The following is a 26,255-nucleotide window of genomic DNA, read 5'->3' on the forward strand; positions in this document are numbered from 1 at the left end:
CAGCTCCTGTCAATAAGCATTTATAAAGATGTGGGAATTCTCTTTTCGTTCGATTTTCATTTGGTTGGTTTTTCTCTGTGTAGTCTTGGAACTCACTCTGCCTTGAGCTCAGAGACCTGCCTGCCTCTGCCTCCTGAGTGCTGGAATTAAAGGTGTTTACCAGCATGCCTGGCTGCAGATCTGGGGATTCTTTTTTTGTTTGGTTTTTGTTTGTTTCTTTTTGTTTTTGTTTTTTGAGACAGGGTTTCTCTGTGTAGCCCTGGCTGTCTGTCCTGGAAGTCACTCTGTAGACCAGGCTGGCCTCGAACTCAGAAAGAAATCCGCCTGCCTCTGCCTCCCAAGTGCTGGGATTAAAGGCGTGCGCCACCACCGCTCCGGCCTTGATCTCTTATAATTACATTTTAATTACATGCATAATCATGACTAGATCTATAGTTTTTTTTTTTTTTAAGTTAACAATGCCATCACAGAAAAGCCAACTCATTCAAGAGTAGTAAATCTTTGAAAAAGAAAAATAAAACACTAAAAGTTTAGACAATTAGCTTTTGGTTGAAGAATATATTCTATAGAGAGGTGATTCTCTATCTTTTTTTTTTAGTGGAAAAAGTGGGGATAAAAATGTACTTATTAAGTACTTGGAAACAATTTAAAAATTGAATTGACTGGCTTACAAACAAGCTCAAACGAGTGAATCCCATGTTTACCTGAGACTGGGTGTTTGTGTCTGTGAAGTCTGGCTGCACTCTGGAAGCTGTCCCTGCTCTCTCTACATCTTCTTTCAATAAAGAAATCACAATAATAATTCCTGTCAGTGGGAACCCTACTGGATTACCTTATCTAAAAGCTCATAGCTGTTTGCTTGGTTTGGATTTAAGGCTCTGTTCTTTAATGTTTAATTAATACAATGATTGGAAGGTGTGTGCCTTTAGAGAAGATTAAAATGATTTGTTTCCCTTGAACCTTACGCAGGAAAGGTGACGTGTAAACTAAATGAGTTACAGTCAGAGATTCAGTTAGAAATTAAAGAAGTTTGAAGTAAACTTTTGCCTTACTTGGGAGTTCATAGAAAAGTTGAACAAAAGTTTGGTTCTTTAGAAAAAGAAGAAAAAATACTTGTATGTGTGTGAATGCGATCCTAATGTAGGTTGGCTGCCTACTTCTTTAAAAAAAACCCTCTGGAAATATTCAAAATAGAAAATAACATGGTCAAATACCCACTTACATTTGATATGTAAATTTACTTCCACATATATTCTTTTAAAAAGCCATGTCAAGTTATTAATTTAGGGAAAAAACTCCACTTTCTTCCATGTTCCCAGTTGATCGATTGTATTCAGATTCTTCATGTGTGTCCCAGCCTGTTTCCCAGCACTTGAAATTTTCCTTTAAAGTCTCTGAGCCTGTGCAGTCTTTTTCTTACTCCTTAGGCTGGCTTCTTTCAGTCTAAGCTGTATATCAACCTGCAAATGCTAATTTAATGATAAAAAAAATCATTATTTTCAAAAGTTTTTCCTGAGGTTACAGAGATGGCTCTCTAACCTCATGGTTAAAGGTTAAAAACATTCTTACAGAGCTCCCACGTTCTGTTCCACATCAGACAGCTCATGACTGCTTGGAACTTTAGCTCTTTGGGCTGTGTTGCCTCCTATTTCTAAGTGCACTTGAGCTCACAGGCACATACCCAAACACATATACACACAGATAAAGGTAATGGAAATAGACCTTTAAAAATATTTTTCCTGCAGGTAAATAGCTTTGATTTCTAGCGTGTAACCACCACAAACAGTGCCTGTTGAATTTATCTTTAATAGACTTGGGGGTCCGGAGGCATATTAGGACTTGATGTGTAGTTCAGGGTAGCTTTGAACTTACAGTAATCTCCTTTCTTTGTGCCATCACACCCAGCTTCTTTAAAAATTTTTTTTGCATAATTAAACATAATATTTGGAAGCATAAGAAATAAGGCTTTCTTACTAAGGGACATTGGAATTTGCTTTGAAACACATTTTTGAGGTGATTACTATAAACACTTAAAACTAGCAATGACCAAGCTGTTTATGCCTTGGGTGTTTTCTTCAAACAAAACTTTATTTTAGGCAATAAAGTACAATAGTACTGGGAAATGCACCCAGGTCTAGAGAAAGATCACCAGTGCTCTTAACTGCAGAGCCATGTACTGATCCTATGTACTCAACTCATGCATCTGTGAAACATTCTCTTTGTTCACTCACTCAAGATTATCCTTTAAACTTTTAATACTTTGCAATAACCTGGAGCAGGAAAGAAACTTATTTAAGGACTAGTCAAGATGATGTTATTAATCTTGGGATTATTAAAATATTCATTTTCAAAAGAAGACAGCAAGTGAGGAAGCAGTGGGTCTATGGCAGCATTTTCATGAACTTCCCATCACAGTTGGAGCACTGGCTATCAAAGCCTTTTCCACCCTCCGCATGGTCAATAGGCACTCTGCGTTTAGTGTACCCCTGGTGCATTCCCAACACAGAATTAGAAGGTAGCAGCTTTCATCAGGAGACATTGCCTTTGCTGTTATCCTGGTAACTGGGAACTAAGCTCTTAGCCATGAGCTGTAGTAGATTACAGCAGTTGGTGTTTGATTGCTAAGGCTGTAGATGGAGGGAGATCACAGGGCTTAGAAATGTCTTGGGCTTTGGAATTGGTACTGGCTGGTGTGTCTTTGTCTTGCTAGTCTAAGAAATGCTTAGTTTTAACAAATTTAAACAAGCTGAAGTGGCAAATATTTTCACTTTCATATCTTTTATGAAAAAAAAATCTATAACTATAACCCAGTAGTTTTTAACTTTCCTAATGCTGCAACCCTTTTAATGCAGTTCTTTATGCTGTGGTGACCCCCAACCATACAATTGTTTTTATTGTTACTTCATAACTCTAATTTTGCTACTGTTATGAATCGTAATGTAAACATTTTTGGAGATAGAAGTTTGTCAAAGGGGCTGAGAGCCACAGATTGATACTGACTGCTTAGCAAGAATAACTCACTTTTGCTTTGGGGTTTTTCAGATTTGTATGAAAAATATTTGTATCATTAGTGTACCAAAAATAAAACAATTAAGTACTCTATGTAGTTGCAATAAGTTGTAATCATGAAAATGTATGATTATAATGGTGAATTTTTCTTTTTATCTCTCAACAGTGGAAAGAGTGGAGCGAGAGAACCTTTCAGACTATTGTGTTCTGGGCCAGCGGCCAATGCATTTACCAAATATGAACCAGCTGGCATCCCTGGGCAAAACCAACGAACAGTCTCCTCATAGCCAAATCCACCACAGTACTCCGATCCGAAACCAAGTGCCCGCACTACAGCCCATCATGAGCCCTGGTCTTCTCTCACCGCAGCTCAGCCCACAGCTTGTCAGGCAGCAAATAGCCATGGCCCATCTGATAAACCAACAGATAGCCGTTAGCCGGCTCCTGGCTCACCAGCATCCTCAAGCCATCAACCAGCAGTTCTTGAACCATCCACCCATTCCCAGAGCAGTTAAGCCAGAGCCAACCAACTCCTCTGTGGAAGTCTCTCCTGATATCTACCAGCAAGTTAGAGATGAGCTGAAGAGGGCCAGTGTGTCTCAAGCTGTCTTTGCAAGAGTGGCATTCAACCGCACACAGGTAGGATTAACAACATTCTCTGGGGATTGAGAGTCAGAGTAGAGAAGAAGCAGGATCCGTATTCATTTCTTTATAATTTCTTCAAAATGTTTTATGGCAACAAGGAAATGGCTGGGAGATGCTTGCTGCCCAAGCAGGAGGACCTGAGTCCAGATCCCCAGCACCCATGGAAAAAGCTGTGCAGTGGGTTCACACCTTTAAGCCTAGAGTGAGAGGGATAGCAGAGAGAGATGAGTGGGAATCTGGTGCTTTCTGATCAGTAAGTCTACCCATCCTGTGAGCTCCAGGGTCAGCAAAAAGACCCTGCCTCACAATAAACACACACACACACACACACACACACACACACACAAATATAGTGTAGAGTTATAAGGACGAGCTACAAATGTCAACATCATGCCTCTACATGCATGTACACCTCTCGTACATACATGATACACACATATACATGTGCACCCCTTATACATACCTTATACACACATATGTATGCACATGCCTCATGCATACATCATACACATATATGCATGTGCACCCCTCATACATACATTATACACACGCATGCACATCCCTCATACATCATACACACACAGGCACACACAGTATACAGGAAAAATTTCAGAGCACACATAATTGAATAATAGTCTTCTGTCATGATACAAAGTCACCACTCATTCCTACAAAATCTTAATGAACTAATTTCAGTGTCTGAGAAGCTACCCCAGCTCAGTACCCAGAATTTTCCCACTGATTGGCTGGGTATTTGTGCATACTCCTCCTTCATCCTTATCATCCTGTTTCCCTGGGTGGACCCTTGATTGTGAATTTTGGAATTATCACCACCACCCTTTTAAAAAAAATATTGAGACTACTTGTAAAACTATTTATGCATACTCAAATAACTTGTTTTTAAACCTTTTTTTTTGAACATTACAAAAGTATCTCTATAAGCCTTTTAAAATGTGCAAGTTAGGTTTAAGGTGTTAACATATAGATTACTATTTTTAATGTTTTGAAAGAATTACATTTGACTATAATATTAAACTATAGAGATGAACAGTTCTCTTATACATGTGTTGTCTTTCTGAGTGTTGCTTATTTGGTTTTTTTTTTTTTTTTTTTTCTATTTGTGCTTCTTAGTGAGTATATATTAGAATGGAAAGTTGTTAAAATAAGGGTTTCAGAGCTCATCCCAGAGTTTCTGATTTAGGAAATGGGGGACAGGGCGTAGAGAATTTTATTCTTACAAGGTGCTGACGCCACCGGTTCGAGGTGGAGGGGTACATTCTGCAAACCATGTGTCCTCTCTTATGAGGGACCATCAAGTAAAGGGGCTGAGCCTTGGGGACCAATGGCCTCAGCAGTGAGCAGAGGGTAGCAGAGAGCTATACTGAACTCTGAAGTGTGGTGGGTACCACAAGAGAGCAGATGCAGTGATGCTGTGGTCCTGGGGAGTTGGGACTGAGGAGTGCTTACACTAGTCTTCAGGAACACAGCAGGTTGGAGCTAAAGACCTTACTGCACCTGATGTAGGGAAATAGAGAAGGTTCTGATGAAAACTGGAAAACATGAATATTAGGTTTCTGGGGGAAGTAGGCTGTGAAGGTTAATAAAGTTTAATGAAGATCAAGAAGTGTATTAAGTTAATGGAATTCGTAAGGAAAATATTGAGTTAAAAACTGTGAGACTAGTTGGCAGTTGATAATAAAATTAAAGATATTGGTGGGAGAGAGAGAATTAGTTAAAAAAAGATCGTGTAAGAATTTGCTAAACGTTTTGAACTTTAAGCACTGAAAATGTGTAAGGTCTCACGTGGGAATGTGCTCTGACTCACTGATCAGAATTTGATTGTAGGAAGGTTTTTGCTTTTTGTCTTATGGAAAGTAGCACTTCTAGTTAGGAGGCTGCCAAGAGAGACCCACTGAAATGTGGGGAAGTGTGGATGGATGCTGGAGGCAGTAGAGCCCTCATGGAAGCTTGTCAATGGATACAGGGAGAAACAATAAAGATGATCCCAGGGCTTGAGCCTGGTGAGTGAAAGCAAAGTCGAAAAATACTACAGAGTAGCTGACCAAGGCCACAGGGATTTTTAGGGTTCTAGTTGTTTTTACTTTGAAATATTGGCAGATTTCTTATGAAGATTGGCAATGAATATTGAACCTGTAAGTTTGGCACTAAAAGCAGTGGGTAGGGAGATAGTGGGCTACTAGAAAAGTGGTACAGAACCTGGGATTTAAACTAGGGAGTGAAAAGGTAGTGTGAGGCAATGGTTTCAAAAAAAGCCATTGTAGTTTCATGTTTGGATACTTGGTCCCAGGTAGTGGAACTATCTGGGGAGGTCGTGGAACCTTTAGGAGATGGGGTCCTGCTAAAGGACATATGTGGGTGGGCTTTAAGAGTTTACAGCTTCCTGTTTTCCTATCTTTGCTTAAACTTGCATCTATGAAAGTCTACATCTTCCTGCTCCTGCCAGAATCTCACGCCTTCCCTAAGGACTTACAACTGCCAAGGACCAGCCTCAGCTAGGTCCGGGTTCTTGAGAGAAGGGGTGTCTGGAAACGGTGAAACAAATGACTTGAAGTCAAATCAAGGGTTACAAGCTGACAGTCTCCCTAGACAGCTTTGTAGATAGCTCTTGGCTCTGTAGTTTGTTCAAGACAGCTAGCTTTCTGCTTTTGATACAGCTCTCTTTGGTTAAGACAGCTTTCTCTGCTAGTAAAAATTCTGAAATCTCTCTAGATAGCTCATAGGTTTTCTGACCAGAGTCAGAAAAGTTGCTATAAAAATGTCTTGAATTTTTTGACCAAGTCAGAAATCCTGTTAGAAAAGTTCTAAAAGTAATTCTAGGGTTTTCCAATTAAAACCAGAAAGCCAGAAAAAAATTCTAAAAGAGCTATGTTCGCTCTTCAGACAGCCTTCTCTGGTACCTGCTGGAAAACATTCCAAAAGACTTGTGTAAGCTCTCTAAGTAATTTGTGGGGTTTCCGACCAAGGTCAGAAATCCTGTTAGAAAACATTGTAAAAGAGCTATGAACAATTCTAGAAGAGCTGGGTTCACTCTCCAGAGATCTCCAGATGGCTCAGCTCTCCCTAGAAGAAATTCTAAAGGAGCTCTAACTGCTGTTGCTCTCTGTTGCCTCATCTCCTGCAGACCAAAAGCCATGTTTTTATTTACAGGTCAATTCAGGTATTTATTCCAGGTTCCCTCTTGACCATCAAACGAATCAGCATTCCATGACTTTAGTCCCTTGATTCTTAGGAAGAGACAGCCTGCACATTTTTTTTTTTAATATTACAAAAAGAATTCAGATACTTACCTGCCTTTGTAAATTTAGCTGCATGGGACCTTGTCCTGAGATTACCATTCAGACCATGTCTAGCCCTAAATTTCTTCTGGACTAAAATGACCTTAAACTCTGGAATCTACTGCCTTTTTATCTGCCTGTTTTTGTGTCTTTCCAACAAGCTGGCTTATAATGCAGTTACCTCTGTTTTTCTAGGTCTGTTAAGCCCCTTATATAATTCATATTGCATCCTTATATTTTGCATAGTTGAAAACTTATTTTTGAATTCATGTTTTTAGAGTTCTTTTCCATAGCCTAAGGGCTATCCTGAAGGTCACAGTGTACTACTATTTTGTGAGACAAAGACACACCCTCACCTCTCAGACTCATGCTACTCTGATTATGGACACATTAACCTTGACAGAGAGGGCATAAGAACATGAAAATATGTACACTATTGTACAAACAAGCCTTATGCACACAGCAACCATTAACACTCATGGAGGCCCACACCCTTCTAACTCTGTTTTAGGGGCAGGAAACCATGTCATACTGTCCCTTACATGACTAAGTCAGTCTTCAACAAAATGATGAAATCTTCCTTAATTTGCTTCTGTCAGGACATTTTATCACAGCAACGGAAAAGGAACTCACACAGGTAGAAAGCATTCCTACCTTCCTAACCAGGGAAACAGAATACATGCCAGAAGAACAAGTGGCCATGGAGTAATAGGGAGATCATAGCCATAGTGAAGAGCCTCTAGAAGATTCCACATGGATGGAAAGCCACCATATGTGGAAAAAGAATGGATAGACATTATGCCGTGAGATTTGGCATGAAGTCATTTGATTGGGAGATGTCCTTATCGAATTTCAGAGTGTAGCTCCTTATAGTGGTGAGGTCAAGGACCAGCACTTCAGAGTTAAGGAGTGATTAATTGCTCAGGATGCAGAAGCCGATTGCTTTTGCAAAACTGAGTGGCAAAAAAGGCAACCAGAAGAGCTCGAATGTGATAGGGAGTCAGCTTCAGATAGGTGGTTCGCAGCCTCAGATCAGATTAAGCAGCATGAAGCAGTGACAGAGTCATTGGGCGAAGAGGAGACCCCCAGGCTCCTGGGGTTTGGTATGTATGTGTTAGATGTAGAAGGACAGGAGAGATGGAATCTCTTGCTCCCTTGACCCTTAGCTGCCTTTTACATTATATTAATGACAGAGCCCATTCCCATCACTTGGAAAATGCATTCAGAGAGACCCACACAAATTGCATGCTTCTTCTTGTGACTTAAAAGACCCAGGCACATTTGTATGTCCTTTGGAGAAAATCTGTTGCCCGCTACTGAAAATACAAAGTGAAGGGATCCATCTACTGTACTTCTGTGTGCGAGTGTGTTCTGAATCATCCATGTTCATGATAGTCAGTTCATGCCTAGCCAACATATTATTGCCTAGTTATGTGCACAGCTCTTTTCTTAGCTAAGGGTAAAAGCATGGTTGTACTTCTTTAGATTTTTGAAGTGACTACAATATGCATTTCACCCAAACAGCATTGAAGCATGAGGGAAGACTTTCCAATGGGTCTGAACAAAAGACAGTCTTGCTGAGAGGATCCACTGTGCCAGGGCACGGGCTCCTGGAGATCTGTCTTCTCCTGAGGAATCCTTTATGTCTCTCTATGGATTAATGATTTTTCTTTGGCATTGCCATCTTTGAAGTGCCAAGTTACAAAAAGGTCTGATTGAAGCACAGAACACATTTTATTATTTTTTTCTCTTGCCATTAAGCTTGTAAGATGGCTACACCCAGAAAGAAACATTCACTTTAAATCAACATGAGTTTGAGTTCATGAGCCAGCCTTGAGGATATCAAATGGAAACTACATAGGAATGTATGAGTATTTCCTTTTTAAATTCTGCTTTTAATTTAGGAAAGCTTTTCATCCCTCTGGGATCATAACCTGTTGTGTATAAGCCCAGCCTAATCAAGGTAGATGGTATTGACAGAATGACATAGTTTGAACTTGACCAGGAGGTCAACAGGCAGATTGTTTTTGCTGTGTGCGCTGTACTCACTAACAGCACAAATGGGCAGCTGTCTTTACCAGATGTATTGTTAAATGGGAAATACAGTGTAGTGTACCCCATGAAACCAGCCATGGATTTTTCCATGGCCTTTTTGAATGGAATCAGACATTTCTGGGTGATAGAGTGACTTGCTAGGTAAAGTTCATATGTAAAAATGGTTAAATGGTATATTTTTCCAGAAAGAATAGTTATACATAACCAGAGCCATTCACTTCTGATAGGCATCCAAACCTATCTTGTCCTCTGTTGCTCTCCTGATGTGTAACATATTTTTATGTTCCTGAATGGTTTCAAGAACTAATTGATGTCTCTAGGACTTGTTTGTTATTAGTACTAATAAAAACTGGTGTCACGTGACAGGTTGTGTCCCTGGATTTCGGCTTGAAGATTTAACAAGAAGTCTCACTAGTTTATGTATGTGTAGGTGTGTAGAAATTAAAATCATCTGCAAACATTCATCAATCCAGCATGAATATAAACATAAAAACCTTGTCTGCCTGCTTTTAAGATTTCCAGATGAAAACCTCATGCTTACAGTAAACAGTATCTGAAAAAATGATTGTTATTTAAAGAGACTATTCATTACCTTAGATTGCTGAGCCATATACCATTTGATTATATAGGGCCTATATTTCCAAGAGTTATTTTATTATTTATTTGTGTTTTTTTTTCTAGGTTGATGCATAGTGATGGGTTTATTATGGCATTTTCATACATAAATGTTGTTATATTACTATAGTTTGTTCTCACTGTTCCCCTTCCCCACTGTCTTCCTGTGGCCCTTGCCCACCTCTACTGTTTTTTAATGCATCTTAATTTTGATCAATGTTGTCTTAGTTTGGGTTCTACTGCTGTGACCAAGGCAACTCTTATAAGGAAAACATTTGATTGGGGCTGGCTTACAGGTTCAGAGGTTCAGTCTAGTATCATTAAAGCAGGAGCATGGCAGTGTCCAGGCAGGCATGGTGCAGGAGGAGCTGAGAGAGAACTCAGCTACATCTTCAACTGAAGGCAGCTAATGGAAGACTGACTTCCCGGGAGCTAGGAGGAGGGTCTCATTGCCCACCCCCACAGTGACACACTTCCTTCAAGAAGGCCACGCCTACTCCAACAAGCCTGTACCTACTACAATAAGACACCACCTCCTAAGAGTGCTATGCCCTGGGCCAAGCGTATTCAAACCACCACAGATGTCTTTCAAAGTCATTTGTGCATGCATCTGGCAGCACCTTGTTGTGTGTCATGCTCACAGCTCTGGCTTTGGAAATGGATATCTTTGGCTGTCAGTTTTTACTGTTGCTATTGTTTTTTATTTTTATAGTTTTCTTCTTGTTTACCAACAAGACATTTATCATTCAAACTAAGAACATACAAATTGAGTGTTTTTTCTGCAGAAGGAATTTAGGATATTTATGCCAGTGGTGTCAGGATGTGAACTGTCTACTGTGGCATGAGGCTAATACAGTTCTGGACATAGTGTATTCAGTAACATTGCACCTGTGTAACTCTTTTGGAAAGAATGGCTAGCCCTGCTTTTCATGTTATTTTATAGCAAAGGGGGCCAGAGGAGAGTACTGAGGTTGCTGCAATGGCTGTTTTCTTACCTGTCCATTTTAAGCACTTCCTCTTATGGCTCTGTGGGACCACAGACTCTTGCTTTGTGTGTGCTGTTTCACACTCATCCTTATACTTCTGATGTGGGGTCTTCATTTTAAGGACTGTCCTTAGGCTACTATATGTAGATAGAGAGCTGAGCAAGCTAATGTGTGACAGGAGCCACACAATGCAGCTCAGAACAGACCACTCCAGACCACACGGTTCCAAGGGGGAGGAGGTTTATTCAGGAGGTAGGGCAAAGGTGGGGAGAAGAAGGTGGAAAGATAAGAGCGAGTCAGGGGGTCCTGCCTGTTTTATATGGGCGGTGACGTAGTATCATCTCCCAGGTAAAGGTGAGGTAGCCAGGTGGATTCTGGGAGTGTGCGGCTATTGCCTTGGCAACGATGTAGGGGTTGCCTAGATGTGATGTCACTGGGTTCGGAGCCTGATACCAACAATGACAGCCCCAGCCCCTGTGGAAGAGATTGCTCTGATATGTATAATCAGCTTGAAGCTCCAACATGGTTTGGATTTTTTCCCCTCCTTCATTGTCTCTCACCACTCTCCCTTGGAAGATTTTATTAATAAACTCTTGCATAGGAATCTTTATCTCAAGGTTATAGGCCCATGTCATTTCTATGCCAGTGACATTTGCTCATGCCATGAGAGGGTTAAAGCATAGCATTTGATTGATACCCATTCATTCCACAAAGCAACTGCTGGATGCTCTGTAGAGCTGGTATAGCTTGTCTCTGCTACATATGTATTATCACCATAGTTATTTTAAACCTGAAACCCTGGAACTCTTCAGTTCACTGAGTGAAAATAGTATCATTATTGAGACTGACTTAAGGATATCGAGTGGAAGTCGGGGAGAGAGGGAGAGACAGAGAGGGGTGGGGGGGGAGAGACTGAGATTAGGAATGAAAGAATGTGAGGATGTGTAGAAATGGGATTCAGGAGAGAAATGGGACTTGAGGCCTTAAGAGCTGTACCACCATCGCCTTGTGAAAAGGGCCTCAGTGGTGTCAGCTATAGCATGCTGGTCGTGTAAGTTTAAAGTAGCATTACTCCCTGGCCCCGCCTCTTCCGCTGTGGCATGCTGGTAACTTAAGTGTAGACTAGCTTTGCTCCCTGGCCCCGCCCCTCCCTACTGCTTGGGCCCAGGTGCAGATGATGTCTGTTCAGTCGCCATTTCTGTCAGGTTTTCATTTCTGTTCACGTGTTTTCTTCTGCATCTGTGTTCTGAATTCGTCTAGGTTGGCACCTTTCTCTCATTAGGTCCGAACATGAAGTAAGTCAGTCGGTTATTTACCCCATTTATTTCTTTGCATCTGCAAATGTGATTTTGAATTCTAATTTTAAGCACTCTGTTTTTTTTGTTAAAGTATAGACTTTAAAACATCAATCAGAGGCTCATGTAGGCATGTAGGATGAAAAGGCTCCTGGAAATGTTTGAAGGCTCAATATTACTGGTGTCCACTGACCTATAATAAGTAATGTTTCATAAAATATGTACAGTGACTTTTACTTAATAGATAAACTATTCTCTAATTTATTTAAAAATCCAATGACCTACATATTCATATGTTCAGAAGTCCCCATTTACTAACATCGCTTCTCCTCCGAGACCTTCCGTCTGAGCAAATCTGTTAAATGAAGTAGAGGAAGCTTTGATCCAAACTAGGGTAAATCCAGTGGAATGGATGCAGTGCCACATGTGAACAGGAGCACCGGCATGCCAGAAAAGGGAACTTAGGGCTGACCCTCACATCCTTCCTCCTCTTCCCTTTAAATTGGCCACAGAGCACAGGGGTCATCCCTACAGGCCAGCACTAAGACATCGGCACCTTTGAGAATAAGACTTATCTCATATTCATTGTTCATGTTCATTTTCTTTCTTTCTTTCTTTTTTCTTTTCTTTTTTTTTTTTTTTTTTAGCAGAGGGGTCAGATAAGACTTGCTTAACTGATTCTTAGGAACATATTTTTGCAAAAGAATAGATGCATGTAATAAAATGTGCTACTTTAGAATAGTGTTTGATTTGGTGACTTGCTACTTCAGTAAGGACAATCCACGATGTTAGCAAAGGTCTCAGTGGAGCACAGTGCATGTGCCCTGGCCTTATCTGATGGAGAACAGGACCCTGAAAATCCAGTGGGGTCTCATTTGATTGACATGTCCTCATTTGACTACTTTTTACTTTTTATGAGACACCAAGAAAAAAAAAATCTACACTTTACTCATCAAAGCCACATCATTTGAAGAAACTTGAGACCAAGGTCATAAATACAATTTATGAAGTCACTCAGCAACTGGAGAATGTTTTCAGCAGATTGGAAAATTAGATTGAATGATGTATCAGAAAATTTGGCAGGAAGGCCAGCTGCTGAAAATGCAAACACCGTGTATGAAACGGTGTGGATTTTGATTTAAGCTTTATTTACACAGTGTTTGGAATATATGCATGGCCCTAACTGCAAGGGTTAAAATTTCTAAGAACTTGCAAAACATCAGAATCTGAAGCAACACAGAGAAAAAGATATGTAACAACTACAGGAAAAAAAAGTAGCTCAATTCTTGGTTGTCTTAGTGTGAGTCCCTTTTGAAGGAGGCAGAAGTTGTTTTTTAATGTCATAGTTTGCTTTACACATACTGTTAGCCAGAGACAGGAATAATTTAATTATACATTGTAGTTTATATTTGTATAAAGCATTCCCTGTAAGATACTCACACTCATTGTCTGCTGACATAGTGTCAGTCAGGATTATTTCTCAGTATCAAGTTGAGATCCAGGCTCTTTGCAAGTCATGGACCACAATGTAAATCTAGGGCCTTGACTCCATGGTCCAGTGAGCTGGTTATAAAATAACAAGGAGACCTGTGAGAAAGAGGAAGTCCACTCCCTGAAAGGTAGGCTGTAAATATAAATGCTGCATGTCAGGCATGAACATGTTATTGAATTTTTGATATACCCTCTTTTGATTTCAGAACATTAAATTAATAAAATAGGGAGCGATGGCCTTGCTTACTTCATAAAATAGTCTTTCATTTCAAAATCACTGGCTTGAATTCTCAGATTTAAAGATTGTAATAATATTAATATCTTGCAAGATAGCAGTGTCTCAAAGTTATTGGATAGCATAAGGAGGTGGCTCTCTAGATAGCAATCGTATTTCTGCACCTCCCACACAAATAAGGAATTATTGTTAATTAGTGCCTTTTAGGCAACCTCAGCCAAAAGTATGGATTGGTGAGGTGAAGACTGAACTGCACAGGCTCAGAGCTGGCTCTGTCTTTGCCTCTGGTAAAGGAGAGGCTGATTCGCCAAGTAGAAAACTACACAACTCAGCCTCCCTCCACAGTCTACCTGAACTAGAAGGTGTAAGAAACAGATGATGGACAGATTCACTTTCTTCTCCCTCTTTGACAAAACAGAGACTCAGAGCGAGCCAATGTGATGACAGCTGTCCTGTGTAGTCCTCCTATTCCTGACCAATGGCCTTACAAGTTAGTCACCAGACTCATAGCAAATCCAGAATTTTTATGACTTGGAAATAGAAGATTCCATTTTGGTGATGATTTTGTACTTTTATGTCATTCTTCACTATTGTCTGCCAAGTACTGGTCTACTCCTTTCTCACAGAAGAGGAGTCTCCGTCTTCAGTATTAGTATCTGCTTCTTCTAAGGCTGTCTTCATAAAAACCTGGATTTCAGTGCGAGCATCTACTGTTGGATTCTTTTAAGGCCTAGGCCATTACTTTATAGTTTTGAAAAAATTTCATGAGGAAATGGAAACACTACCTTTAATTCTCATGATTTTGCAGATTTCATCATTGTTTAGTTAATAAGCATTAAAAATGTATATTCAAGGAGCATTCCTTTTATGACCATTGACTGAGATGAGGGCCTTTGGCTAGCTAGGGGTTATGTGCACGTTTGTTCAAATAAAGTGAATTAACTTTTAGAGCCCAGAAGTGCTGTGATGTAAATATAACTGTACTAATCTGAAATCATTTGGGCTTTTCAAAGCAATTTTAATCTCTTTTTCATTTTGTGCCAAAAATGGTCACTATAGACTGTGGCATCCACTTCTGAACTTCTCTTACCTACCACCATGCCCATCTGGAGTACTTTGTAAGTCATGGTTGGTAGACATGTGCTTGTGTGCACATCATGCCCGTCTCTAGCTCTATTTATTGCTAAAGCAAAACCTTCATGAAAGAGAAAAAAGCCCTTATAAAACCATATTCATGCTATAATTAAAGCACTTTGGTATTTTCCAATTTCTAGAATTCCAATTCATTTTAAAAATTGGTTTTGATCTATGAAATTAACTTCATGATCTACTAATAACTATGATCCATTTGAAATGATGATATAGATCAAAGCTTATTTTTAATTATTTTATATGTTACATAGGGAAAGAAATTTACTTAACTTTTTGAAGTATGCAGTTTATATCTTGGTGATTGCTATTTTTGAAACAGTGTCTCATATAGCTCAAGCTGCCAACGAACATGCCAGGTCTCTGTCCATGGCCTCAAACTCTTCCTCCTCCCATGTCTGCCTCCCAAGTTCTGGAATTACAGGCTTGTGCCATCATGTCCAACAAGAATTACTATCTTAATTTCAACTTACCTGAAAAACTTGCATAGTCATTCCATTTTATATAATTATTTACCTTTCTTTATAGTTTCCTCTATCTCAAATAATTTTAATTATCCCACTTTCTGAAAGTTATTGTTTGTATTTTTGCCTTAAGTATGAGAAAACATTTAGCAAAGTATAACTGGCATACTTTGAATATTCAAAGTTTTAAATTTAAAGTGACTATATTTCAACATGTTTGACTCATTTTCACATTTTACAGATTCTTATGTATTTAGAAGCTATGCTAGGCATCCCATGATAGCTGCCATTTAGTGAACCCTGAGTTCGTCTCTGTGCTCATTAGTGCTGTGAGGGGAGTAGAGTCACTTCAGTGTTGCAGGTGAGAAAATCTGCCCTAGGGAGAGTGACTGCTTGGTGTCTAATTAGAGTCCAGTTTTGAGCTCAGGAAGCCTGAATCCAGAGCATCATGTTATTCCTGCTTCACTGTCAGTTATCTCTGTTACCATGGAGCAGGGTTTGAAAGACACAACCCTTTCCTCAAGTTGGTACAGGCAGTCAATGCAAACCAGTCATCCTGTTTAGTGTATAAGTACCACAGTCTCCCATGAACTAGGCAAGAGCAGCTGCTTATGGTCCTGGAGGTGATAGGAGTTACCAGGTAGATTTTACAGCAGGAAGGAGCACAGCACTGTGGGGTTGCAGGACAGCTCGTGCTTTACTTGTCTCTAAAAGCATCGGATATATTTGAGATAGAAATACCCAGAAATTGTATTTTTCGTTTTGCTTTGTGCTTGAGAAGCACTAATTTTGCTAATGTTAATTAGCAAACTAGTACATGTGATGAATATCAATAGTAATTCCATAGAACTTTCCTGGAAACAAGGGGCAACCAGGGTCTAGAACTTTATGAATGAGATAGCCATTGTGCCTGCCACTTGCAGTGTATGTAGAAGCCCTGTCTGTGCCCAGTGCTGAGTGCGTCACCGATAGAGTGTTTTCAAAGACAACCTGCTCGTTTCTCTGCTTTTGCTTTTTAGTGCTAGTGTGTTTTGAAAATGTCGGCTTTGGATGTACATGTGTAGCCAGCCCTGTTGTGGTACTTACCATTTCCTAAAAACAGAACAGAGCAAAGGGCAAGAAAAAGTGACATGGGGTGGTCATCAAATATGTCTGCCATTACATAGGTTCTGTGTGCTAAAAATGGCAGACCTGACAAGAACTGGGCTGAGGATGTTTCTCTATTGGGCATGCCTGCCCATGGCTTGGACAAGGATGTTGTATTCAAGACAGCACAGGCTCCTTTGGCTTTCAGAATGTTTAAGAATGTTCTGCTGCGCCCATTTATCCTGTATTGCACGCATAATATTGATGTGTCAGGTACCATGACCAAGTTTTGTTGAATGCACCAGGAAGGAGGTTTCTCATGACACAAGTATTTCATTTATAAATTGCAGACTTAAGGTGTGTGGCATAGTTGTTCTAAAGTGAGATTTTCATGAAGCAAAGTGTCACTCACTGTCAGCCATTGCTTTCAGTAGATTGAATAGAATGATCTTGAGTACTCGTTTCAGGAGACAGACTTTAGATATGTGGCCTGCTAGGGCCTGCTGTAGACTCTTTACCCTTGGATAAGACTCCCTCCCAGAACTGTAATGAATTAAATGTTTTCTTAAATGTCTATATTCTCCATATCACTAGTTCAACACCAAGCACAAATTATAGAGAATCGGTCCCCAGTGAGTTAATCTGATGGGAGAAAAATAGTTTTCATAATGGCCAATGTAAAGGAGGATGGGAGGTATCAGTGTGAGACTGAGTAGGGGTAGGGGTAGGGGTAGGACCTGTGCACCTCAGTCAAAGGAGGGCTATCTGTAGTGCTTTGAATGGTATATCTCTGGCCTTTAACAGATACTTTATATGTGCCTTCTTATTTGCAGAGTACATTAATTCCCTTTAGGTGTTCAATTCTATCTAACCCATCCTACAAAATATGACATGCATAGGCTGTCTTTCTCAATAAAGAAATTTTGTAATAAAAGAGAGATTTTATTAAACTAATTCAATAACGACATCTTCTTTGAGGATTTAGCACATCATTTTTAATAATAAAAATCAAATTGCCATTGTTGTGCCCAGTATAGATTTTATTCAAATCAGAGTAAGTACTTTGGCTTCGAGCAGAGCTCTGGGAGTTGGGGGTGGGGTGAATATTTTTAGCATTACACAAATGACTTTCAACAGCCAGAATCATAGGACAGTCGTAGGTTATGGGAAACCTGTTATATTCGTAAACAGAAGGGGGAATGTCTCAGGAGCATCTAGAAGGAAGTGAGGTGAGGGAGAGAGCTTCATAAGGAAGGCCAGCTTTTAAGCAGTGGATGCCAATAGGAACCACCTACATCCCCCCTACCCCCACCCCCTTCACTGCTCTGGGTAACTCCTAGGGAACCTCCGGTGTGGACAGAGTTTGTTATGGAGGAGCAGATTAGGAATTTGACTTTACCTGGCTTCTTAAGAGGGCACCAATGTTTATTGGTTGTAAAATAATAATAATAATTATAAACAAACAATAATTTCTATTGTTACCTGAGCATGGACATCAGAACTGAATGCGAATTAAGGCTGATATAAGCCTGCAAAAAGGATGGTGGAATATAAGCAACACAGGAGGGCCTTCTCTCCCTGTCTGTATTCAAGGAGAGTGGTCATAAATAGGCCATACTCTCAGGTACAAGAAGAATGGCCCAAGTCCTGAAAGCCTCCTCTGACTCTGCCTTTCTGTCATGTTAATCTGGAAAATGGGAACAAGCCTACAGATTGGTTTTGGGGGTCTTGTTTGTTTGTTTTCTTTTTTCGACTTCAGATTTTTTAAAATCTTGCTATTGGTTATGACATCATCTGCTTCAAACAGTATGCCACTGTAAACACATACTTTCAGAATCACTGCGATTATATATATATATATTTGGTTTTTCAAGACAGGGTTACTCTGTGTAGCCCTGGCTGTCCTGGAACTCACTCTGTAGACCAGGCTGGCCTCCAACTCAGAAATCCACCTGCCTCTGCCTCCCAAGTGCTGGGATTAAAGGCGTGCGCCACCACCGCCCGGCTGTGATATATTCTTGAATCATACATTCTCATAAGAGACGTCACTTGACTTCTGGAAAGGTTTGCCATTAAATACCCTGTGAAATGTATTCACCTATCTCAGAGTTACTAACGCATGCTGTTGTGAGGAAACGGGGCTTGTGTTTTCTGACACTCCCAGTCTCTGTCTTCCTAAAATAGTATGGCCTGTATGGGTTTCCTTGGAGCACAGTTCAGCAGCACACTTGAGGGGTAATGTGACCTTCTCATGTCTGCCCTTGCCAGATTGGAGCCCAGATTTTGAGACTCTTTGCTGTATGCCAGTGAGTTGTTTTTTGGATTGAGTTACCTCTATCTGTTAGAATAATACATAAACAGCACAACTTACCTTTTTTTTTTTTTTTTTTTTTTTTTTTGTCTCCCACTTCAATGGCCACAAGCAGCCACATATGTAATTTATAGGGATGGAAACGGCTTCCAGCTACTTTGATTCTTAGACAAACACCAGGCTTTGGCTCTTCCATGTCCCCCTACACACCTGGTGTATATCACTTTAAAAAATAAATTATGCCTCATTAAATTACAATTAAGTGGAATCATGATCATTTGTTTTTCTGGAAGGAAGATGTTTTGCATATTGAAAGCCTAATTTGTTGCAGGTGACAAAAAGGCAGAGCAGATTATCTACTGTCGCTTCATTTTGGGGGCAGTGTGAGCTGCTTGGTGTGTGTGCACACCAGTGCCTCCAGATCTTATTAATGCACACGGTCATTGTCCCTTCAGAAGGCTTCACACCACTGTATCCGTTTTCACTTCCGTTGGTTGTCTGGAAAAAGCATGGCCACTTTTCTTTCAGATGTTCCTCTGCAGTCTTTCTCCTTCCTGGCTACACCATTATCTCTCCTTGCAGGTGCCATTCATATTTAAAGATTCACTCAGACCCTATTTCACCTTCTCCACAAAGCCCGCCCCCTCCAGACCCACAGTTGTCAATACATCTTATTTTGAACCAAGATGGTACTAGCAGTATTTTGAATTTATGGCAGTTGTCACCCCCCCTTGTCTTCCTGTTTCCCTCTCATCTCCTAACACGCCCCCTTCTCTTTCCTCTCCTCTCCCCTGCTTCTTTCCCCTCCTCTCCCTTCCCCATTTCTCTGTCTACCTTTCTTCCCTTGTTCCTATTTGGGACAGAATCTCACTGCATGGTCCAGGGATATCCTTGACCTCATGACCTTGCCTCTGCCTCCTAAATGCTGGGACCCCGTGTGTGAATAAGTACAGTGGCAGCCAACGCCTTTCCAGCATGCCCCTATAAAACCTTCCTCCACCAGGCAGAGAACTCTGTGGAAGCAGAATCTTTTGCTTTTTGTCTTTTCACCCTTTCCCTGATTTTTTTAAACCAATAAATGAGAAAGGAATTAATGGAGCTGTTGTTCTTTGGGATAATTATGATGGGTTTGGGGGGTTCCTCAACAGTTGAGGGACAATATTTGTCTCAGTGTTTTCATATTTTTTTTCTGTGATTGATATAGCCTAACTCTAGAAAGGTACCAAAAACTTAAAAACCACATATAAAGACTCTCCGTTCAGATCCAGTCAGTCCTGACCTGCTCTATGTGGATCTGCACAGTTCTTAAACCTAAGACCTAGTCCATGCAGGTGCATGTTCTCTGCAGGATTGCAAGCTATTCTGTCAGCCATCCCTAAGAAGGTGACAAGGCTAGTGTGGAAGCTTGAAAGTCAGTCACTGTAATGTATATGGCACCTTGGCACCTTTGTGTCAGTATGTATCCTGTACATAGATATAAGGAAACATTGTATCAACTGATGAAGTATTGAAACAGAAAGTTCAGTGATGGAAAGTGAAGTTCATTCAAAATATTACTTAGAAATGCTGTTTTACAACAGATAAGATAAACATTATTTCTTTTACTTTAAAGATCAATTTCTTCCTTTTATTTGAAGATACTGTGTATCATCAGGCAAGCCAGATTGCATTTACAGTTTGTTGTTTTGTACTTTGAATTATCTTAATTTTAGTGAGTTCCTTCCCAAACCATCTATTCGCTGCTGGTCCTAGCAATGGTCTGAAAAGCTTGTAAACTCTCCCATTGATGAGCCAGGGGAAAGCCCCCTTGAGGCTCTCTTTGCATGAACCCAGGAACTAATGCGGAGGGTGTGTGCACATTGTGGTACCTGCACCCTTGCAGGCAACACGCTTCCTTGTCTTATGAAAGTAGGCTCACACCGCTGAGGAAACCATTATGTCTCCCTGGAGATGGCTCTATTGCCTACAACGTGGCAAATACTTAATGGCCACTTTGCTCAATACTTGAAGTATATTTTAATATGATCACTGATATGAAATTTTAATAAGCATTATCCTGGTTAATTTATTAATTCCCTTTCATGAGTTTCCTGTTGATAGGAGTGCATCTTTTTTTTCTTCCAAAGCCCAGGAGCTGCACCACATTTTCTATATCTCAGGCTACATAATGGCACTGCTTAGCTGGTTGATAATTAAAATGCCAGATGACATGGTAGCAAAGGCTTTAGAAATATTTATGTGAGATAAATTATTAATTTATGTTCCATTCAAGACAGAGTCAATATAATAAACATTTACTCATCTTGATAATTAGTGGGTGGTGGGTTGGGTTCGGGTATACACACACACACACACACACACACACACACACACACACACTCATCACTTCACATGTATGTCTGAAGAATTTACACCGTGCCTTTAAAATCTTACTTTACATGAGTTAAAGGGACACAAATAGCCAAAGTGAAAAAAAAAATCAAAACCAAAAGCTACTTGTCTTGTTCATTCTAGTTAGTCACTTACCATTGAAAATGTCCCCAGTGGAAAGAATGCACTTTGGGACCACTGCCATGCTCACAAGAGTTGAGGTAAAGGATTTGGAGCAATGTTGTAATTTTCTGGAGGCTGTGTATGAAGGTGATACTGGCCACGTTTGTTCATTTGAGACTGTATCTGCTAGTAGGTAAATTACTTGACAGAAGCAATATATTCCACCAGCTACTTAAAATACAAATGCTGTCTGTCTTTTGCTTCAGCAGTGATGTTGACCTGCAGCCGTCTTCGAGGGTGCTCTGTGTGCATTGCCCTGAGAAATGGGTGAATTTTCCTAGAAGGCTCTCTAGAACGTGACAGGTCTTATGCAGTTTTAAAGTAAAACCATAAAGTAAACTCAAGAAATAAATAAAAACACTCCATAATTTTAATGACTTTTTTTTATGTTTGGGAACCTACATAGTTTTTAGATATGGTGTATTAGAACAATAGGATTTTATATCATGATTTCATATGTAAGAGCCTTTGCTGTACTGTATACTATGTGACTCATGAAAATATTTTTATGAAGGAAGAATAAGTTAAGCTCTGCCTCTGAGATATTTTGATTTATAATCATAGTGAGTATCTCCATGATGACCCTAAAATTCCTTTCTTACAATCCTGAAGGTAGGTAGGGGAGACAGAAAGGAGAATGGCTGTGGAGGAGGGGGAAAACTAACTTGTTCTTTCTTTGCATGATTCATTCCGAAAGAAAGCTCAGAGAGTTTCAATCTTAGTGTCTTACTGGCTTTGGAAATTGGAAGCAATTTAAAATCTACTTCCTTTCTTTATATTAATTTAGAGATTTAAAAAAAAAAATCTTTGAAGCAAATCCATTATGACTATTTCAGGTTGCTCAGTTAAAATGGGAAGCGGGGTGACCCAACACACAAGTGACTCTTAATTTCAGGAGAATTGATTCATGGAACGCATACTTTCTTGGAAGACAAGTGCCTCACTTGTTGCTTCTAAAAACATACCGTGAGATCTGGATTTTCCTCTAATCATTTTAGCAGTAGGATATTTTTACACACGCCACCTACCTTGCTCTTTCCTTGAGCACATATGTGCATGCCCACATACTAACTAACGCATACACACAGACACACAGGCACAGATACACACACACACACACACACACACACACACACACACACACTTCTTCTAGCTTCATTATGTGGTATATTTTATCCTTATTCGCATTCTGACCTCAAGCAGACACTGTGTGCTTCCTAGATATGTTTGTGTGGTCACTTCTCCCAAGTACTAAGATCCCTCTAATCAACGTAATATGACCACCAAGTTCAGAGCTAGCAGATGGCATACCATTGGTAGGTTTCTTGCGGCATAGTCGTGTTGTGTGATTTAAAAAAAAAAAATTAGGTTTATATATGTGTCTCTGTGTATGTGTATCCATGCATGCACATGCATGCACCACAGTGCACGGTGCATGTGGTTGCAGGAGTGAATTCTCTCCACTTGTAAGTCCCAAGAATCAAACCGAGGTCATCAGGCAAGCGCCTTTACCCACTGAGCCACCTTTCCAGCCCTTATGTGGTATTCTGAATGACAATTGTACTTCCTTGAAATGTTGGTTACTATGGGATATACATCCCTACAAATACCATTTGCTATACTACAGTACAATATAATAATTTCTATGAAAATGCCCCCTGTACCCTGCAGACTTCTGTCTAGCCAGGGGATAGTTCTTCTTACATCCACTGCTGTTTTATATGTGAGCGGTATCACCTGTGTTTATATTTATTTCCCTCCATGCAAACCTCGTTGGCACCAGCAGTGCTTTACCACATTTCATAGCAGTGACTTTGCGTGACTTAGGGTTGCCTCATGTGTTCAAAATATAGGATTAACATCTTAGCTCTTCTTGGGGAGACAGTCCTGAACCCTCATCTCACAGTGCCCTGCGAAAGGATAAAGGCTGAGGATATGGAATGATGCTTCTGTGTGGTAATGCGGCAGGTGCATGCAACAGTGATGGAGCTTCCTCTGTCTTAACCTCCCTCTAGCTCAGTGGTCATCAACTTCCCCAATGGTGCAACCCTTTAATAGTTCCTCATGTTGTGGTAACCACAACCATAAAAATTATTGTTGTTGCTACTTCATAACTGTAATTTTGAACCTGTTATGAATTGTAATGTCAGTACCTCATATGCAGGATATCTGCTGTGTGACCCCTGTGAAAGGGTTATTTGACCCCCAAAAGGGTCAAGACCTGTAGGTTAAGAACCATTTCTCTAGCTTGTCTCCTACTGCCCTCTTAGGGCATGCTGCTTTACTAGAGTATCGAGAAAAATCTTTGTGAATTCTGTGTCATTAGATGCACAGAATCACTGCTTTTAAAGCTCCCTTATTTAGTTAAGGCACACATTCAGAAGACATCGAGTCCATCAGGACATCAGAGCCTATCAACACTACAGGCCCACACTACTAGAGCATGTCCGGGTCCCTAGCTTATGTGACCACATTTTCATCACTTGCAATTAGAGCTTCCCATGGGGGTACCCCACAAAATCTAGGGTGCCTCATGGTACCTGTGAAAGCATAACTGCTGTGCGTGAAGACTGAGAAGTTATCAGAGTTGACAGGTTACGTTTGCTTCCTATCCCCCCCCCCCCGCCTTAGGAAACATCTATATTGAAATCAGTGTCCGGTCATACAGAAATTCAGCCAAACTTTTATTATTTTTTTTTAAATCGATGTAAATCTCCCATGCTGTTTAAATGTCGGAACTAAATTTACCAAACTTGGCAGATTTGTAAAGCTGAGCAGGACTGCCAAGAGTTCCCAGTTTCAAGCAGAGAGAGTTCTAACAGCTCCTGAAATACTTGCTGGAGGCACCTGGTGGTAATTGCAGCTCCACATTTCCTCCTGAGCGCCTACCTTGCTCGCTGGCATTGGCGCACATAGGATTATTACAGTGTTGATGAGGTGGCAAAATAGAAGTCCTAAAATAAGGCGCAGCCCCGGAAAGGGAGCACATTCATACAGACTCCTCCTGAGCCCTAAGGAATTAGGCATGTTCCTGATATCCTCTCAAGCTGGTTGTGCCAAACAGAGGGGCAGTTGGGGAGGAAGATGGAAACCACACCCGTAAATCTGTAGACATGACTTTGCCTATTTTTTCCCCACTCTACCAGGGATTATTGTCAGAGATACTGCGTAAGGAAGAAGATCCCAGGACTGCGTCTCAGTCTCTTCTAGTAAACCTGAGGGCCATGCAGAACTTCCTCAACCTGCCGGAAGTGGAGCGCGATCGCATTTACCAGGATGAGCGAGAGCGGAGCATGAACCCCAATGTGAGCATGGTCTCCTCTGCCTCTAGCAGCCCCAGCTCCTCCCGAACCCCACAGGTGAGCTGTCTGCTCCAGATGTCACTTACAAACGTCTTGCTTCAGGGCCATTCTGTTTTCCCTTGAAAACCAAGAAACATAATTGAATAGGCCAAGGGGTATATCCCTCTGGCTATATCACGAGGTAGTCGCGTGCTGTGGTGGTGTGTATTCCCTTCTCTTTAGGATCATCCCATTCATCTACGTAAGCAGGTGAGGGGACAGGGTACAAGTAGGAGGTGAATTCCTGACTATTACACAGTTTCAGAAGAAACAAGTGGGGTTCCTGCGAGCGTTGTGTTTGTATAACAACTACTTTATTTTCCTTACATTACTTGTTTATTTTTCTGGGGCTGGGGTTGTGGTTGAGGGCAAGTTGCAGCAGTCCAGATGCTGCTGTGAGCAATTCAGAAAGCTAAAATGGACAGCTGGAGAGACGGCTCCACGGTTAAGACTGATTATCATTTTTGTTTGTAACTCCAGCTCCGGGGGGATCCTGCACTCATGTGCTCTACCCTACCCTGACCCCCAGTTTACAATAAAATAAGGTCTTTCTTTCTTTCTTTCTTTCTTTCTTTCTTTCTTTCTTTCTTTCTTTCTTTCTTTCTTTCTTTCTTTCTTTCTTTCAAAGAAACACAGTGGAAGCGTTCTGTGTATAGGGAGTGCAGTAGCTGGGCCAGAGCAATGGGTCCTGGTGACAGGAGGCCTCAGTTTTTGTCACTCTAGGATTTGGGAATTTCTGGCCTCCCTATCTGCACACTTCTCAAGTGTTCAGAGCTTAAGGTGTGCCGGGCACATTTCCAGTTCAAATGCAAGCTGCTCATTTCCACTTATTCCCTAACTTTTCCCTACTTCATTGACATAGATAAAACTATTTCACTTTCTGATTCTCTGGATTGCATAAACTCTGAGTGACGGTTCTCAAAGCCAAAGGTTAATTAGTGCATACCTATTTGTGCAAAAGTGAAAACTGGGTACATTAAAATAAAAGGTTACTTTGCTGAAAAACTATAGTTTTGTTCTTCCTGGTTTGCTTTCTGGTAAGTTCCAAGAATCTGATTAAACACAGAATCAGAGCTAATGGAGCCTTCACGAGTATATTGTCGCTGTCTTTCCTGTCTCCTGACTGTGTTTTGGCACCTACAATAGATTTGTACTTGTGGATCACTTCTGACACGCCCTGCAGAGCTGTGTCACTTGTAAACTGTGAGTCATGTTTACTGTTAAAGCCTCCACTACTTACTTTGGACATCTGCAGCCAAGCCTGTTAATTGATTTCTCTTTAAATATCAAAGCATACATAGTGAACTGTTGTTAGGACATTGACAGTTTGCATTAATATTGACTGCTAGTAAATTCAGTAGTACTTTTGCACCGTTTAAAAGGCTGTTTAGCCATCATTGGAGAGTCCAGTCACACTTCCTACTCCATGTCCTTCCCCCCCCCCCCCCAAGGCAGCTCTGTTGGAAAAAGGCCACTTCTACTTGTTAGAAAATGGCACAGGTCAGTTTGTTTTGTTTTCAGTGTCTTTGTAATATTTTTCTAACAAGATCGTATCACCGGCACCTTTCCAAAGACCTGATCACTTCCAGAGCCTGAGCAGCTTAACATGGCCTTACGTTAAGATGTTCTCCTTTTCTGAGGTAGGATCCAATCTTGAAATTTCCTAGATGAAACTTCCTTTAGGGATAAGTATAGGAAGTTACATATTTAATTTTACTGGTTTT

At 40.6% G+C, this 26,255-nt stretch overlaps 1 protein-coding gene and 1 non-coding gene across 3 annotated transcripts in view; one reads left to right on the forward strand and one right to left on the reverse strand.

Annotated features, from left to right (window-relative positions):
* Positions 1-26,255, forward strand: part of Satb2 (SATB homeobox 2) — a 173,344-nt gene that overhangs the window by 94,838 nt on the left and 52,251 nt on the right. For both annotated transcript variants that reach the window (XM_076931897.1, XM_034499047.2), the window contains exons 6-7: positions 3,176-3,648; positions 24,337-24,549. In XM_076931897.1, the coding sequence (XP_076788012.1) occupies positions 3,176-3,648; positions 24,337-24,549 (686 nt within the window). The remainder of the gene's footprint in view (positions 1-3,175; positions 3,649-24,336; positions 24,550-26,255) is intronic.
* Positions 6,621-6,684, reverse strand: LOC117706374 (U7 small nuclear RNA). The gene has a single exon (XR_004606488.1). It is a non-coding gene; the product is annotated as a U7 small nuclear RNA (small nuclear RNA).

This window comes from Arvicanthis niloticus, chromosome 3 (assembly GCF_011762505.2).
Source record: "Arvicanthis niloticus isolate mArvNil1 chromosome 3, mArvNil1.pat.X, whole genome shotgun sequence".
Taxonomy (NCBI): Eukaryota; Metazoa; Chordata; class Mammalia; order Rodentia; family Muridae; genus Arvicanthis; species Arvicanthis niloticus.